The following is a 15,575-nucleotide window of genomic DNA, read 5'->3' on the forward strand; positions in this document are numbered from 1 at the left end:
ATATAAAATTTAGGAAACCTTACATTGGGTGCAGCGGAATAATATGACTCCTTCCGTTCAGATATCTAGCCCTTGATTCCTTTATGTAGCAGAGCATTATCAATATCTGAACCTGGATCTCTTTCTCTGAATCTTTGATGCTGAAACTCCTTTTTGCTAAAAGTCTTTCTTCACGATCTTCCTCACTATGGTTGAGGTATTACTTGCTGTGTGTGGGCACTATTCTCACACTAAGAATTTCGAAATTGAAGAGGGAAGAAAGAGAGAGGGAGTGGTCGGCCAGATAGGGAGAGAGAAGGCTCAGGTTTTTTTCTGAAGGAAAAATAGAAAATTTAAGTGTAATTTTCCTGAAGCCTTCACTATCTATTTATAGCATTCCACTAGGGTTAGGTTTGAATTATTTGGCATTAAAATAATGAAAATATCAGTTTAAATTCCCTACAAAAGTGGCCGGCCATGCATAGTGGATTTGGGCCTCACTTTTTGCAATTTTACAGTTTAATCTTTTCTGCATCTGATTTTCTCAAAAACGCCAATTTTCTAATTCAACCATTTAAATACAAATTCTAACTATTTAATAACTATAAATAATTATTAAATAATATTGTCATTTATCATATTTATTAATTGAACCATACAAAGTATCATAATTAACAAATATGCCCCTATAAACTCTTTCTTTACAATTTCGCCCTTACTTAGTGAAAAATTCACAAATAGACATAGTCTAAATTGAGAATTATAATTGATTAATCAAAACCAATTATATGAGTCTTACAAGAAATATTATCTCAACTAGTGCGGGAACCATGGGTCTATATAACCGAGCTTCCAATAAGTAGATCAATAATTTATTACTAAAATTCACTAACTTATTAATTCTTCGTTGAATCCATGCATAGAACTTAGAATTGCACTTTCAGTATATAGAATGCTCTATATGTTCCACCATATAGACACATCATTAGTTATCCATTGTTATAATCCTAATTTGATCAATGATCCTCTATATGAATGATCTACAGTGTAAATGGATTAGATTACCGTTACACCCTACAATGTATTTAATCCTTAAAACACTTAACCCCGTATAAATGATATTTCAGCTTATGTGAAATGAGATCTCCACCATTTATTTTCGTTTGGTCAAGCTCGAAGGAGATCATCCTTTACTTACTATTCGCTAGATAGAAACTATAGATTCCATGTTTATGTTAGCGCTCCCACTCAATTGCACTACCGTGTTCCCAAAATGTACGTATCACCCTGACCTAAAAGTAGGCTTAACTAACAAATCAAAGAACACGAGTCATAACAGGATTAAGATCATTTGATCTAAGATCAACTAGGCGATATTGACTTGAATAGATATTACGGTAAGTTTAATAAATCTAAGTCAAAGTTCAATATCGGTCCCTTCCGATGCATACTCCATGCATCCAACCTGAGCTTTACTTTAACCAATGCTCTGGAAAGAACATAGCACTTCTCCAAATGCAAGTAAGCTCTGTTGTAGATTATCATATCAGTAAAACCCTGTAAAGCCCGCTTAGTTAATTTGGAAATTAGCAGTTATTTATGTTAATCAGGAAATTATTTATAGCTATTTAAATAATTTATCATTGTTATTTACTTTAATCTCGTATATGCATATTTATGTCATCGAGCTAGCTTTATATTTCGCATTTCCGTGTCCGTATTTTGGAACGCGCGTTTGGCTCGCAGAGATCACAACTTAGTATGTTAGTATTTAGGGGACGGGTTTAGACATTGGGAATGTCAGGAATGGCCGGGAATTTAGAATGTCCCAAAAATACCCCTTTAGTATGATTTTCATGGTTTTATGGTGGAGGGGCAAAATGGTCTTTTTGCCCCATTAGTGTTTTGTCTTATATGATTTATTAAATGGAAAATGAATAATTAATTAAATGTTTATTTGGCTGAAATAGATGATTTATGTGATTTATATTTCCCTTTTCTCAAATTTCAACACTTAGTCATTTTAAAGAAATTAGAAAAAAATCACTCAAAGCTCTCTCTTCCTCCCTCTTTTCGGTTTGGTGTTGGGTCGCTAGTGGCGTAGATTTTTCCTCTTCAAGCTTGTGATTTTCTCCTCCTCTAAGTGTAATTCAAGTAGGTTTGATCCCTTTTATTTCCTTTGTGTTTTATTCAAGAAAAATGATGAAAATGGATGATAATGCATGTTAATTTTGAATGTTGTTGCTGCTGCTTTTGTTGATTGATTTTTGAGGATCAAAGCATGTTTATGTGTTGATAAATGAGTTATTTGAAGCATGAGTAGCTAGGTTGTTCAAGCTTTTAAATTATATGTGAAAATTATGTAATTTTGAGAGAAAATGCCATGAATTGTTTCTGTGAATTGCTGGATGTTGTTGTTTGTTTTCAGAGGCTATATTATGCTAGTTTAGGTTGATTTTAGCTGGTTTGCATGCTTGTTTTGTGGTTTTGCTCAAGCTTGAGTTTGGAACTCAAAGCTTGAGCTCCAATGGCAAAATTTGTGTATGTTGTTTCTGGGTAGGTTTGATGCCTTGGAAATGTTTATTAGGGTCTATTTAGGAGGTCTGGAAAGTTTGGGACCATTTGGGTTCGAAATGGTCAAGATATGGGAATTTTTGGTTGCTGCCTGCGAGGAACCGGAATTCCGGTTGAGCATCCGGAATTCCGGATGGGGGTTCGTATTTTCGTAACCGGAATTCCGGTTGGGCAACCGGACTTCCGGATGGGGGATTTTTCAGAACCCTAGTTTTCCTCGTTTTTGGGTTTTTAGGGGTATTGCCATGCTTTTTATCGATAGGGAAACTTTTAGTTTCGAGTTTTGGTCCCCGGGAAGTGATTTAGCGTGTCACTTATAGCGTTGTGGTTTTTATGGTTTAGGAGCCAGTAATCTGCCGTTCAGCTTCAGTTCCAGTCAGGTTGACCGACACACCTGAAATCGGAATCCAGGTAAGATTAGTATAACAGTATGCATATGTAGATTACATGTTTAGCGTGCATGTAGGAAGCCTGTTAGTTTACATTAGATATGTATTTAGGCTTCGAACCACCCAACCCTGTCACGTCTACAGACAGTGCCGGGAGTATGACCACAGCCGGAGTATGACCGGCTCGACCGATCAGGCCGACACTCGGTTGGTGGTTCAGTCATTGACCTATCCCGCTTCTGCAGACAGCCGGAGTATGACCAGCAGCCGGAGTATGACCGGCTCGACCGATCGTGAGGATACTTGTCAATAGTGCCGTCCCCCGAACGTTCAAAACTCCGCACCATGTTGGACATGGCAGTAGTGCTCGCACCATGTTGGACATGGCAAGAGCGGGACTCGCATCGTGTTGGACACGGCAGCCATTTATGTATGATATTATTATGCTTTTCTTACCGAGTCCGTCGACTCACCGCTTACGTTGCATGTGTAGGTAAAGGCAAGGCAGCTTGCCGATGGACCGTGAGCGAGCTTATGGGATTGTACATGTCGGGGGCTGCTAGGGCTCGGGAGCGTACGATCCTCGTGACAGCAGGGCTGAGATTTTTGTCACGGTCGTTAGATGACCTCATTTTGATGTAAAAGTTGAATAGTAAAAACGTTTGTAAATATTTTTATAAATCGGGATCCCGAGACTTTTTGGTAAAATGGTTTATAAGTTTAATGAAAAAGCAAAATTTTAATTAATCACGTTTTTCCATAAACCTCGTTGATTAGCATCGAGCTGCACAGTACGTTTAAAAATCACGTAATACGCCTAAATTAGTTAGGGTGTTACAATTTGGTATCGTAGCCGCTGTGTTGTCTTCCGAAGATCGTCACGACATGTACAATCATCATCACAGCTAGCTCGGCTCACGGTTCGGCAAGCCTTTATTGCTTTAGTAGTTTATTTTATTCAGTTATGAAAAAGAAAAGCCTGTTAGGAAGCATGTTAGTAGCCTGATAGTAGAATAGGCGCATGTTTCATTTCTAATTTCCAAATTAAGCGGCATTAGTAAGCTCGCCTTGAATACGACCTGATATGCCAACTCTTGGTTTCGCAGGCGGTTCTAACTAGATGGACGCCAGGCGGACTACCAGGAGTCGAGGCAAGTCGGTGGGGTCGAATCGTGGAGAGGGAGCCTCGGTTTCCCCCACCGCTGGGGGCCGAGGTAGAGGTCCCCGAGGCAGTGGCTCGTGGCTCGGGGTGATGAGAACCCGCCACAGCTGCCCAGCTCCCCCAGCCGATCAGGGAGCCCCGAATTGGGAGTTACGGTTTGCGGAGATGCAAGCCCGGATCGACGAGCAAGACCTCGAGATTCGTAGGTTGAGACGGCAGGTGCTCCCGCAGCCTGGGCAAGCGTAGTTCCTGGGCCGCACCTCGCCTCGCCGCCTGTGCCGAGATGGTAGTGGCGCCCACGCATTGGAACCTTTATATGAGCGGTTCCGGAAGCAAGCACCTCCGGTATTCCTGGGAGGTCCAGATGTGTCGAAAGCCGAGCAGTGGCTTACGGTGATCACCAGAATCTTGAACTTTATGGGTGTCACCGGCAACGACAGAGTGGTGTGCGCCACATTTCGGGCCTGTGAGGATGCCCCGGTATGGTGGGACATGGTGTCTCAGATTCATGATGTCACCACCATGACTTGGGAGAGGTTCCGGTGAACTTTTCAACGCGAAGTACTACAACGAGGCGGTTAGAAGCGCCAAGAGAAAGGAATTCGTTCACCTGACCCAGCGGGAGAACATGAGTGTCACTGAGTATACTACTCAGTTTGACCGGTTGGCGAGGTTAGCCTCGGGTATTGTGCCGACCGACTTCAGCAGAAAGGAGAAGTATCTGGACGGGTTGAATCCCAAGATCAGGCATGACCTGATGATTACCACAGACGACAGCACCACCTACGCTCAGATGGTGGAGAAGGCACTGCGAGCTGAGGGCGCAGTGGGGTGCATGTCAGAGTCAGCTAGTACTCCGGTTGGTGGCGGAGCTCCTACCCCCTCCGCATCGCTTCGGCAGGGGGAGTAGTGGTTCGGCCATTGATCGAGGAAGAGGGCACCCACTCGCTTCCGCGGCTCGAGCGAACAAGAGGTTCCTGGGAACCAGCACGGTGGGAGTCGTCCCGGTGGTAATGAGACTCGCTTCTCCTACCCCGAGTGCCCTAGCCGCAAGAGGCACCATCGGGGAGAGTGCAAGGGGCGGTGGATGCTTTCATTGTGGCATGCCCGGCACTTCAAGAGGGAATGTCCCCGGCTCCGCCGTAGGCACCGAGAGCTCCAGCGATGCCCACTCCAGCCAGGGTATTCGCGATCACGCAGGCTGATGCAGATGCCAGCCCATCAGTTGTTACAGGTCAGATTCTTATTAACGACTCGTTTTATTCAGTGCTGTTTGATTCTGGGGCTACACGTTCTTATGTGGCGGCCAGAGTCTTTAGTAAGTTGGGTAGACCCTTTGATAGATATGAGTCAGGGTTTGGAACCCTGTTACCTGGCGGAGAATTGGTTATCTCCAATAGGTGGATTAGGTCTATGCCGATCAGGATAGATGGTAGAGAGTTAAGCGCTGATCTGATAGAGATGAGCTTAGTCGAATTTGATATTATTTTAGGAATGGACTTCCTATCTAAATATTCGGCAAGCATTGATTGCAAGAGGAAGATGGTGGTCTTCCAACCAGAAAGTGACGAACCGTTCGTATTTGTGGGTTCTGGCTCGTGGATCTCGGATCCCGGTGATCTCGCTATGTCGGGCCGAGAGAATTATTGCACGGTGGGTGCTTAGGGTTTCTGGCCGTGGTGGTGGACACCACTCGGCCAGACACCATTCGCCGCAGGACATCGAGTGGTTCGGAATTTTCGGACGTTTTTCCCGAAGAACTTCCTGTGGTTACCACCTCATCTGGGAGATTGACTTCGTGATTGACTTGGCACCAGGGGTGGATCCGGTTTCTAAAGCCCCGTATAGGATGGCTCCACTCGAACTTAAGGAGTTAAAGATTCAGCCTCCAAGGGTTGCTTGACATAGGGTTCATTCGGCCCGTTGTGTCACCCGGGGGAGCCCCGGCTTGTTCGTGAAGAAGAAGGATGGATCTATGAGGATGTGCATCGACTACAGAGAGTTGAACAAGCTGACGGTGAAGAATAAATATCCATTACCTAGGATCGATGACTTGTTCGATCGGGCCTTCGTGGGAAGACGGTCTTTTCTAAGATTGACCTCCGTTCGGTTATCATCGGCTGAGGATCCGAGAGGAGGACATTCCAAAGACGGCTTTCCGCACTAGGTATGGACACTACGAGTTCCTGGTTATGTCATTTGGACTAACCAATGCTCCTGCAGCATTCATGGACCTGATGAATAGGGTATTCAAGGATTTCCTCGATATCTGTGTGATTGTGTTTATCGACGACATCCTCGTGTACTCTCAGTCAGAAGAGGAGCATGAGTTACACCTCCAGATGGTACTGCAACGACTTCAAGAACATAGACTCTACGCCAAGTTCAAGAAATGTGAGTTCTGGTTGTCTCAGGTGTCCTTCCTAGGGCACATAGTGAGTAAAGATGGGATCAAGGTGGATCCCGGGAAGATCGAATCCGTCAGGGATTGGCCGAGACCGAAGACAGTGACAGAGATCAGAAGCTTTTTGGGATTAGCTGGGTACTACCGTAGGTTCGTGGAGGGGTTCTCCAAAATTCCAATGCCCCTAACCGAGCTTACAAAGAAGAATCAGCGATTTATCTGGACAGATAAATGCGAAGCTAGTTTTCAGGAGCTGAAACAGAGATTGATTACTGCTCCGGTGCTAGCTTTGCCTTCGGACAAGGAGAAGTTCGTGGTCTATTGTGACGCATCCAAACAGGGTTTGGGGTGCGTATTGATGCAAGCCGACGGTTATCGCTTATGCCTCCCGTCGCTAAAGGATTATGAACAGCGATACCCGACTCATGACTTAGAATTGGCCGCAGTGGTTTTTGCACTGAAGATTTGGCGGCATTACTTGTATGGAGAGAAGTGCGAGATCTACACCGACCATAAAAGTCTCAAGTATTTCTTTACTCAGAAAGATTTGAACATGAGACAAAGGCGTTGGTTGGAATTAGTGAAGGATTATGATTGCGAGATCCTCTATCATCCCGGAAAAGCCAATGTAGTGGTCGATGCCCTGAGTAGAAAGGGTCCCGGGCAAGTGGCTAGCATGGTTCAGATCTCACCTCAGCTAGCAGAGGATATGGTCGTGTCCAAGATTGAGTTTGTGGTAGGTCAACTTCACAACTTAACGCCGCAATCCGATCCGTTAGAAAGAATAAAGGTTGCTCGTACGACGCATCCGAGTTAGTGAAGATCCGAGATGAGGTATTGGCCGGTCAAGCCAAGGACTTTTCGTTGTCGTATAGTGGGATGCTTTTGTATAAAGCCGTGGTTTGTGTCCCGAACAAAGGTGGACTTGAGGAACGAGATCTTTGAGGAGGCTCATTCTACTCCATATTCTCTGCATCCCGGCACCACCAAGATGTACCAAGACTTGAAACCGTACTTCTGGTGGAACGGTATGATGAAGAATTTGGTAGAATTCGTATCGAGATGCCTCACGTGTCAGCAGATCAAGGCTGAACATCAGAGACCAGCAGGTTGTTACGGCCTCTAACCCTACCGTAATGGAAATGGGAGGATATTACTATGGATTTTGTGGTCGGGTTACCTAGGACCACGGGTATGTTTGATTCCATCTCGGGTAGTGGTGGACCGATTTACGAAATCTCGCTCATTTTCTCACGGCCAACGACGTTTACGGTGGATCGGTTGGCGCAGTTATATGTCGTGGAGATAGTGAGACTTCACGGGTACCGAAGTCTATAGTTTCGGACAGGATCCGAAATTCACCTCCAAATTTTGGCGTAGTTTGCAACGGCAATGGGTACGAAGCTAAAATTCAGTACAGCATTCCATCCTCAGACAGATGGTCAGTCCGAAAGGACAATTCAGATATTGGAGGCATGCTGAGAGCCCTGTGTTATGGACTTTGAGGGTTCATGGAATAAATACCTACCGTTAGTAGAGTTCTCATATAACAACGGTTATCGTAGTACGATAGGGATGGCACCCTATGAATCGTTGTACGGTAGGAAGTGTAGATCCCCTATCCACTCGGGATGAGACAAGGGAGAGGAAATACCTAGGTCCAGAGTCAGTTCAGCGGACCAATGAGGCAATAGAGAAGATTAAAGCTAGAATGCTTGCCTCCCAGGAAAGCGGACATTAAGAGTTACGCAGATCCGAAACGTCAAGATGTTGAGTTCCGAGTAGGGGACCATGTGTTTTTGCGAGTATCTCCGATGAAGGGGATTAAACGTTTCGGGAAAAGAGGCAAGTTATGCCCTAGATTTACAGGACCTTTCGAGATTCTCGAGAAGATAGGTCAAGTGGCATATCGGTTAGCATTGCCTCCAGCTTTATCAGCAGTGCACAACGTATTTCATGTCTCAATGTTGAGAAAATACGTCTCAGACCCCTCTCATATAATCAGTTATGAGAGCCTTCAGCTTCAGTCAGATATGTCCTATGAGGAACAATGCCAAGCAAGGCATCCCGGATAGAAAGGATAAAGTCCTTCGAATAAGACCATAGCGTTGGTCAAGGTTCTCTGGAGAAACAAGAAGGTGGAAGAAGCCACCCGGGAGCTAGAATCGGATATGCGAGCTCAATATCCCGTAGTTATTCAAAGTTAGATTTCGGGGACGAAATCCTTTTAAGGGGGGAATAGTTGTAAAGCCCGCTTAGTTAATTTGGAAATTAGCGATTATTTATGTTAATCAGAAATTATTTATAGCTATTTAAATAATTTATCATTGTTATTTACGGAATTCGTATATGCATATTTATGTCATCAAGCTAGCTTTATATTTCGCATTTCCGTGTCCCAGATTTTGGAACGCGGCGTTTGGCTCAGTAGAGATCACAACTTAGTATGTTAGTATTTAGGGGACGGGTTTAGACATTGGGAATGTCGGGAATGGCCGGGAATTTAGAATGTCCCAAAAATACCCCTTTAGTATGATTTTCATGGTTTTATGGTGGAGGGGCAAAATGGTCTTTTTGCCCCATTAGTGTTTTGTCTTATATGATTTATTAAATGGAAAATGAATAATTAATTAAATGTTTATTTGGCTAAAATAGATGATTTATGTGATTTATATTTCCCTTTTCTCAAATTTCAACACTTAGTCATTTTAAAGAAATTAGAAAAAAATCACTCAAAGCTCTCTCTTCCTCCCTCTTTTCGGTTTGGTGTTGGGCTGCTAGGGCAGAGATTTTTCCTCTTCAAGCTTGTGATTTTCTCCTCCTCTAAGTGTAATTCAAGTAGGTTTGATCCCTTTTATTTCCTTTGTGTTTTATTCAAGAAAAATGATGAAAATGGATGATAATGCATGTTAATTTTGAATGTTGTTGCTGCTGCTTTTGTTGATTGATTTTTGAGGATCAAAGCATGTTTATGTGTTGATAAATGAGTTATTTGAAGCATGAGTAGCTAGGTTGTTCAAGCTTTTAAATTATATGTGAAAATTATGTAATTTTGAGAGAAAATGCCATGAATTGTTTCTGTGAATTGCTGGATGTTGTTGTTTGTTTTCAGAGGCTATATTATGCTAGTTTAGGTTGATTTTAGCTGGTTTGCATGCTTGTTTTGTGGTTTTGCTCAAGCTTGAGTTTGGAACTCAAAGCTTGAGCTCCAATGGCAAAATTTGTGTATGTGGTTTCTGGGTAGGTTTGATGCCTTGGAAATGTTTATTAGGGTCTATTTAGGAGGTCTGGAAAGTTTGGGACCATTTGGGTTCGAAATGGTCAAGATATGGGAATTTTTGGTTGCTGCCTGCGAGGAACCGGAATTCCGGTTGAGCATCCGGAATTCCGGATGGGGGTTCGCATTTTCAGAACCGGAATTCCGGTTGGGCAACCGGACTTCCGGATGGGGGATTTTTCAGAACCCTAGTTTTCCTCGTTTTTGGGTTTTTAGGGGTATTGCCATGCTTTTTATCGATAGGGAAACTTTTAGTTTCGAGTTTTGGTCCCCGGGAAGTGATTTAGCGTGTCACTTATAGCGTTGTGGTTTTTATGGTTTAGGAGCCAGTAATCCGCCGTTCAGCTTCAGTTCCACAAGTTGACCGCACACCCGAAATCGAATCCGGTAAGATTAGTATAACGCATGCATATGTAGATTACATGTTTAGCGTGCATGTAGGAAGCCTGTTAGTTTACATTAGATATGTATTTAGGCTTCGAACCACCCAACCCTGTCACGCCAGACAAAGCCGGAGTATGACCAGCAGCCGGAGTATGACCGGCTCGACCGATCAGCCGACACCGGTTGGTGGTTCGGGCTATTGACCTATCCCGTCTGGCATGTGGCCGGAGTATGACCGCAGTCGTGAGTATGACCGGCTCGACCGATCAGAGGATACTTGTCAATAGTGCCGTCCCCCGAACGTTCAAAACTCGCACCATATTGGACATGGCAAGAAGTGCTCGCACCATGTTGGACATGGCAAGAGCGGGACTCGCATCGTGTTGGACACGGCAGCCGCTTTATGTATGATATTATTATGCTTTTCTTACCGAGTCCGTCGACTCACAACGCCTTACGTTGCATGTGTAGGTAAAGGCAAGGCAAGCTTGCCGATGGACCGTGAGCGAGCTTATGGGATTGTACATGTCGGGGCGGTTAGGCCTGGAGCGTACGATCCTCGGGACAGCAGGGCTGAGATTTTTGTAACGGTCGTTAGATGACCTCATTTTGATGTAAAAGTTGAATAGTAAAAACGTTTGTAAATATTTTTATAAATCGGGATCCCGAGACTTTTTGGTAAAATGGTTTATAAGTTTAATGAAAAAGCAAAATTTTAATTAATCACGTTTTTCCATAAACCTCGTTGATTAGCATCGAGCTGCACAGTACGTTTAAAAATCACGTAATACGCCTAAGTTAGTTAGGGTGTTACAAACCCTGTGTCTCATAAATCTAGGAAACTTTATTCACATAGTCATGTTTACTTTCCAATGTGTTGACAGCACAATAAACAGAATCAAGTATGTGAAAAGGGTTTCAGATGAATTCATACATTATGTACATATAATCATGTAACAAATCATGTGAACCATGCAGCATTAAATGTTATTTCTGATCTATATTAGTAAGTAAATCTGATTATATTGAAATGAGTTTTATTTAGGGCATAAAACCCAACATACAATTCAATTGGTTACATTTTTAAGCTAAATTGCTCATTATCTTATTCCAATTGGGATAAGGAGCTAAAATATTGAACGCACATAAATATAGTTTTTTTCTTTTAAAAAAATGTAAATATAGTTTGTTTAGGAAGTAATAATGTCACACTTATATTATTTTGGGATTATTTTACAAATACACAAAAATAATAAAAAATTACAAAAATACAATTATGCGGAATTTTAAATATATTTCTTTTTACAATTTTTATAATTTTATTTATAGAAAATATGGTCTTTTGATATATTTTTATGTTGTACTCTTGTTCATTTGTTATTTTTTTTGAACAAGAAGAAAACTTTTTATTCAAAACAACCACAAACTACAAGCAAACAACATCTGCAACACGCTAGCAAGCCACCCAAACAACAATTACCACTCATTAACTACATTAAAAATGTATTCCTCGAACCTATTCGTACTACTAGAACAAAAGCCCATAAATCTAATTTTAACAACCCTCCTAATTTCATTACTAACAACTACAATTGTCAGAGAATTAAAAAGACAACTATTTCTAATCAACCAAACATAATACAAGGTTGTTGCAATAAACGAGTTTATGACTTTCTCTTGCAAACTTTGAAGAAGCTTCGAATACCAAACACTGATATTAACAGGCCAATCAAAGACACCCAACCATTTGCTAATCTCGTTAACCACCCCGTTCGTAAAGGAACACTCCACAAAAAGATGGCTATGAGTCTCTCTAGCACCATCACAAACTGGGAAAAATCAAAAGAGGTAGAGTGCGTACCTTTTACTGATATGATCTCTAGTTAGAAGTTGGCTGTTGATAGCATACCAACCAATAAATATATGCTTCGGAACAATCATCTTATGCCAAATATTAGTAGCATAATCCACTCTTTGGCCTTGAACAAAAGATAAGTAGAATTTTTTTGCTTTGAACTTACCTTTTTTACTAGCTTCAACAATATCATGTTTTTCCACCAACCCCTGAAGCCTCAAAAGCTTCTTCAAGTACCAACTCGCATCTTGCATAAAAGCTACCGACCAGAAGCTTTGACCCTTTAAGTAAATGACATTGATCCAAAGCACCCAAAGGTTGTCCTTCTTGCTCGAAATAGCCCAAATGTATTTCTCCATCAAAGCAACCTTTTTCATAAGACGGGAGATAAAATTTTCTTCGATTGGCAATGGTTCCCCAAAGAAAATCTCTACAATATGTATCAATGGTTCCAGTAACTTTTTGGGGAAGAATAGATAGGCTCATCCAAAAGTTTCTTATACCCAAGAGCACTGAGTGAATTAATTGCGCCCTTCCTACAAAAGACAAATTTCTGCTAGCCCAGTTATGAAGCTTCTTGTGAACCTTGTCTATGATAGTACCACAATCAGTAGATTGCCATTTCGTTGGTCTAAGGTGGACTCCCAGGTACTTAAGAGGAAAGCTACCCTTTTTCATTTGTAACATATTCAGAATACTACCCTTGCAGGCGTCCTTCACCCCACCAAAATACATCAAAGATTTAGTTTTGTTAGCCAATAACCCAGTTGAATCACTAAACACTTTGAAAGCCTCATGAATAAGCCTAATCGAGTTTTCATTTCCTTTGTAGTAAATTACCAAATCATCTGCAAACTAGAGATTCACATGTTTGAGAGACTTACAAATCGGATAAAACCCGAAGCCCTTCAACTTAGATCTTTGGATCATCAGTCTAGTCAAGTACTCCATGATTAACACAAAAAGGAGGGGTGACATCCAATCCCCTTGGCGAAGGCCTTTCTCACCTTCAAAGGTGCCTTAAAAATGACCATTCATCATTAAGATATAAGAGGCACCATGGAGGCAACTTACAATCCAAGTGATGAATTTTGAGGGAAAACAAAGGCCCTTTAATAGATCAGAGATAAAATTCTAATCAACAATGTCATATGCCTTGCTAAGATCAATCTTTAAAATACCTCTAACAGAGATGTTCTTCCTAGTGTACCCTTTAAGTATGTCTTGAAAAATCAAGATGTTATGGGCCAATTGTCTATTCTTGATAAAAGCACCTTGATTGTCATAAATCAAGCTAGGGAGCACTTCTAATAAAAGAGCACAAATCATCTTGGAAATGCATTTGTAAATTGTGTTGCATGAAGGTATTGGTCTATAGTCGCTAGCATTATGAGGGTTATCTATTTTGGGGACAAGAGAAATATTAGTCTCGTTAAGCTCTTTTGGAAGAAAACTATCTTGAAAGAATCAACAAAATGCTTTAGATAAGTCCTCTCCAATACCATCCCAAAAACCTTTAAAGAATCCAAGGCTTTCTTGACATTTGTTTTATTGAAAGGCCAAGTTAATTGAACCTACTGAACCAGGCTTAATTTATTTCCTTCCTCCAAACAGTCAAAATCAATCCTCCTAGTAGTTGAACTCTTCCTTCCCATGAAGTTTCTAAAATGAAGAAGAAAATGATCAACCACTTTGGTAAAATCTTCAATAATAGAATCACTAACACTTTAGGAGAGAATCCTATTCTTAGTTTTCCTCTTTTTCATACTGGTATGGAAGTAGCTTGTATTATCATTCCCATATTGGGTTTTATGCCCTAAATAAAACCCATTTCAATATAATTAAATTTACTAATTGATAAAAGATCAGAAATCATTTTATATTGCATGGTTCACATGATTTATTTCATGATTGTATATGTTTAATGTATAAATTCTATTAAGTCCAGAACATATATTTATTCATGATTATAGTGTAGTCGACACAATGGAATGTAATCATGATTATATGTTCAAAAGTTCAAGTCCCATGATTTATCAGTACACTGGATTTAGACTGACATGATAATCAGAGATAAGGTATACTTACACCTTGGATAAGTGTTATGTCCTTTCCATGGTATTGACAAAGTATGCCAGTATCAGATGTATGGAGTATACATTAGATTGGACCGATATTGAACTTGGATAAGATATAATAAAGTTAACGTTATATTTTTCTAAGTCAATATCACTAGTTGATCTTAGGTCTATAGATCTTAATACTGAGATGGTTAGGTTTGATCTCAATTGTATTATTTATGCTCTTAGATTTGTTCGTTGAAACTCGTACGATTGAACATATACATCTTGAGAACATGATAGTTCAATTAAGTGAGAGCGCTAATCATAGATATGAAATTTATAGCTTCTATAAGTGTTTAGAAGTGAAACGATAATTTCGTTCGAGCTTGGCTTAATAGAGATAAATGATTGAGGTCGCATTTTAATAACTATATTAGTTTACTGAAATATCATTTATAGGTAGATAAGTGTTTTAAGGATAAAATATACTGAAGGGTAGAGTGGTAAATTTGTCCCGATTCGATGTAGATCATCTATAGATGATCTTTGACTATTTGGATTGTAACAATGGATAATTCATAGCGTATCTATATCTTGATACATATAGAGCGTTCTATATAGTTAAGAGTGCAATTTCGAATCTATAGTGGCGCAAGGAGAAATTAATAAGTTAGAGAATTTACTTGGTAAAATCTAGATCTACTTATTGGAAGCTTGATTATATAAGCCCATGGTCCTCACACTAGTTGAGATAATACTACTTGCAGACTTAGTTAATTAGTTTTAATTAATAAATTATAATTCTAAAATTAGGCTATGTCTTATTTGTGAATTTTTACTAACCAAGAGCTTAGTTGTGAAGAAAAGAGATTTTGGAGTTTATTTATTAATAAAGAGACTTTGTTAAGTCTAATTAATAAATAAGATAAATGACAATTTTATTTGATAGTTAATTATAATTATTAAATAAATAGTTTTGACATTTATAGGATTGAAATTGGAAAATATGGTACTATTGAAAGAAGAATAAATAGTTGAAATAAAGTGGCAAAATTGTAGTGAGACCCACATAATGGCCGGCCACTTAGTGTAATTTTTTCCCATTATTTTATTTTTCTAATCCATATAATTAAATCCTAAACCCTAGTTGAAATACTATAAAAGAACATGATGCTCTCATTGTCATTCAACCTTTCAACCTACCTAAATCTAGTTTCTAACTTTGTCAAACAACTAGTAGATGAGAGACTCTTTCTATAGTGATTTTGCACCTTATTCATTGTTCTTCACCGATTCGAGCCATAGTGATAGAGTATCATGCCCACAGATAGCAAGTCAAGTACTCAATCATAGTGCGGAAGACGGTGGTAACCAAACCCGAAGGAGAGAAAGAGATTCAGGCTCAGATCTTGTTATTAATCTGCGACAGAAGGAAACAAGGATTAGAGATTTGAGCGGAAGGAGTCATATTATTTCGCTGCCATCAAT

General features: G+C 40.5%; 1 protein-coding gene across 1 annotated transcript; it reads right to left on the minus strand.

The window, feature by feature from the left end:
• Positions 1-12,213: 12,213 nt before the first annotated feature.
• Positions 12,214-13,058, minus strand: LOC133035330 (uncharacterized). Its single transcript, XM_061111098.1, has 2 exons — positions 13,032-13,058; positions 12,214-12,879 (listed from the first exon to the last, which is right to left on the minus strand). The coding sequence occupies exons 1-2, from the start codon at positions 13,056-13,058 to the stop codon at positions 12,214-12,216; spliced, it is 693 nt and encodes a 230-aa protein (XP_060967081.1).
• Between the last annotated feature and the right edge of the window lie 2,517 nt (positions 13,059-15,575).

The sequence above is a fragment of the Cannabis sativa genome, chromosome 1, assembly GCF_029168945.1.
Source record: "Cannabis sativa cultivar Pink pepper isolate KNU-18-1 chromosome 1, ASM2916894v1, whole genome shotgun sequence".
Lineage (NCBI taxonomy): Eukaryota > Viridiplantae > Streptophyta > Magnoliopsida > Rosales > Cannabaceae > Cannabis > Cannabis sativa.

Bases quoted from the DNA above. Each gene is read 5' to 3' on its own strand.
- LOC133035330 (XM_061111098.1), bottom strand. From the start codon at position 13,058: ATGGTCATTTTTAAGGCACCTTTGAAG. The intron at 12,880-13,031 runs GTGAGAAAGGCC...GTGAATCTCTAG, and splicing joins TTTTTAAGGCACCTTTGAAG to TTTGCAGATGATTTGGTAAT.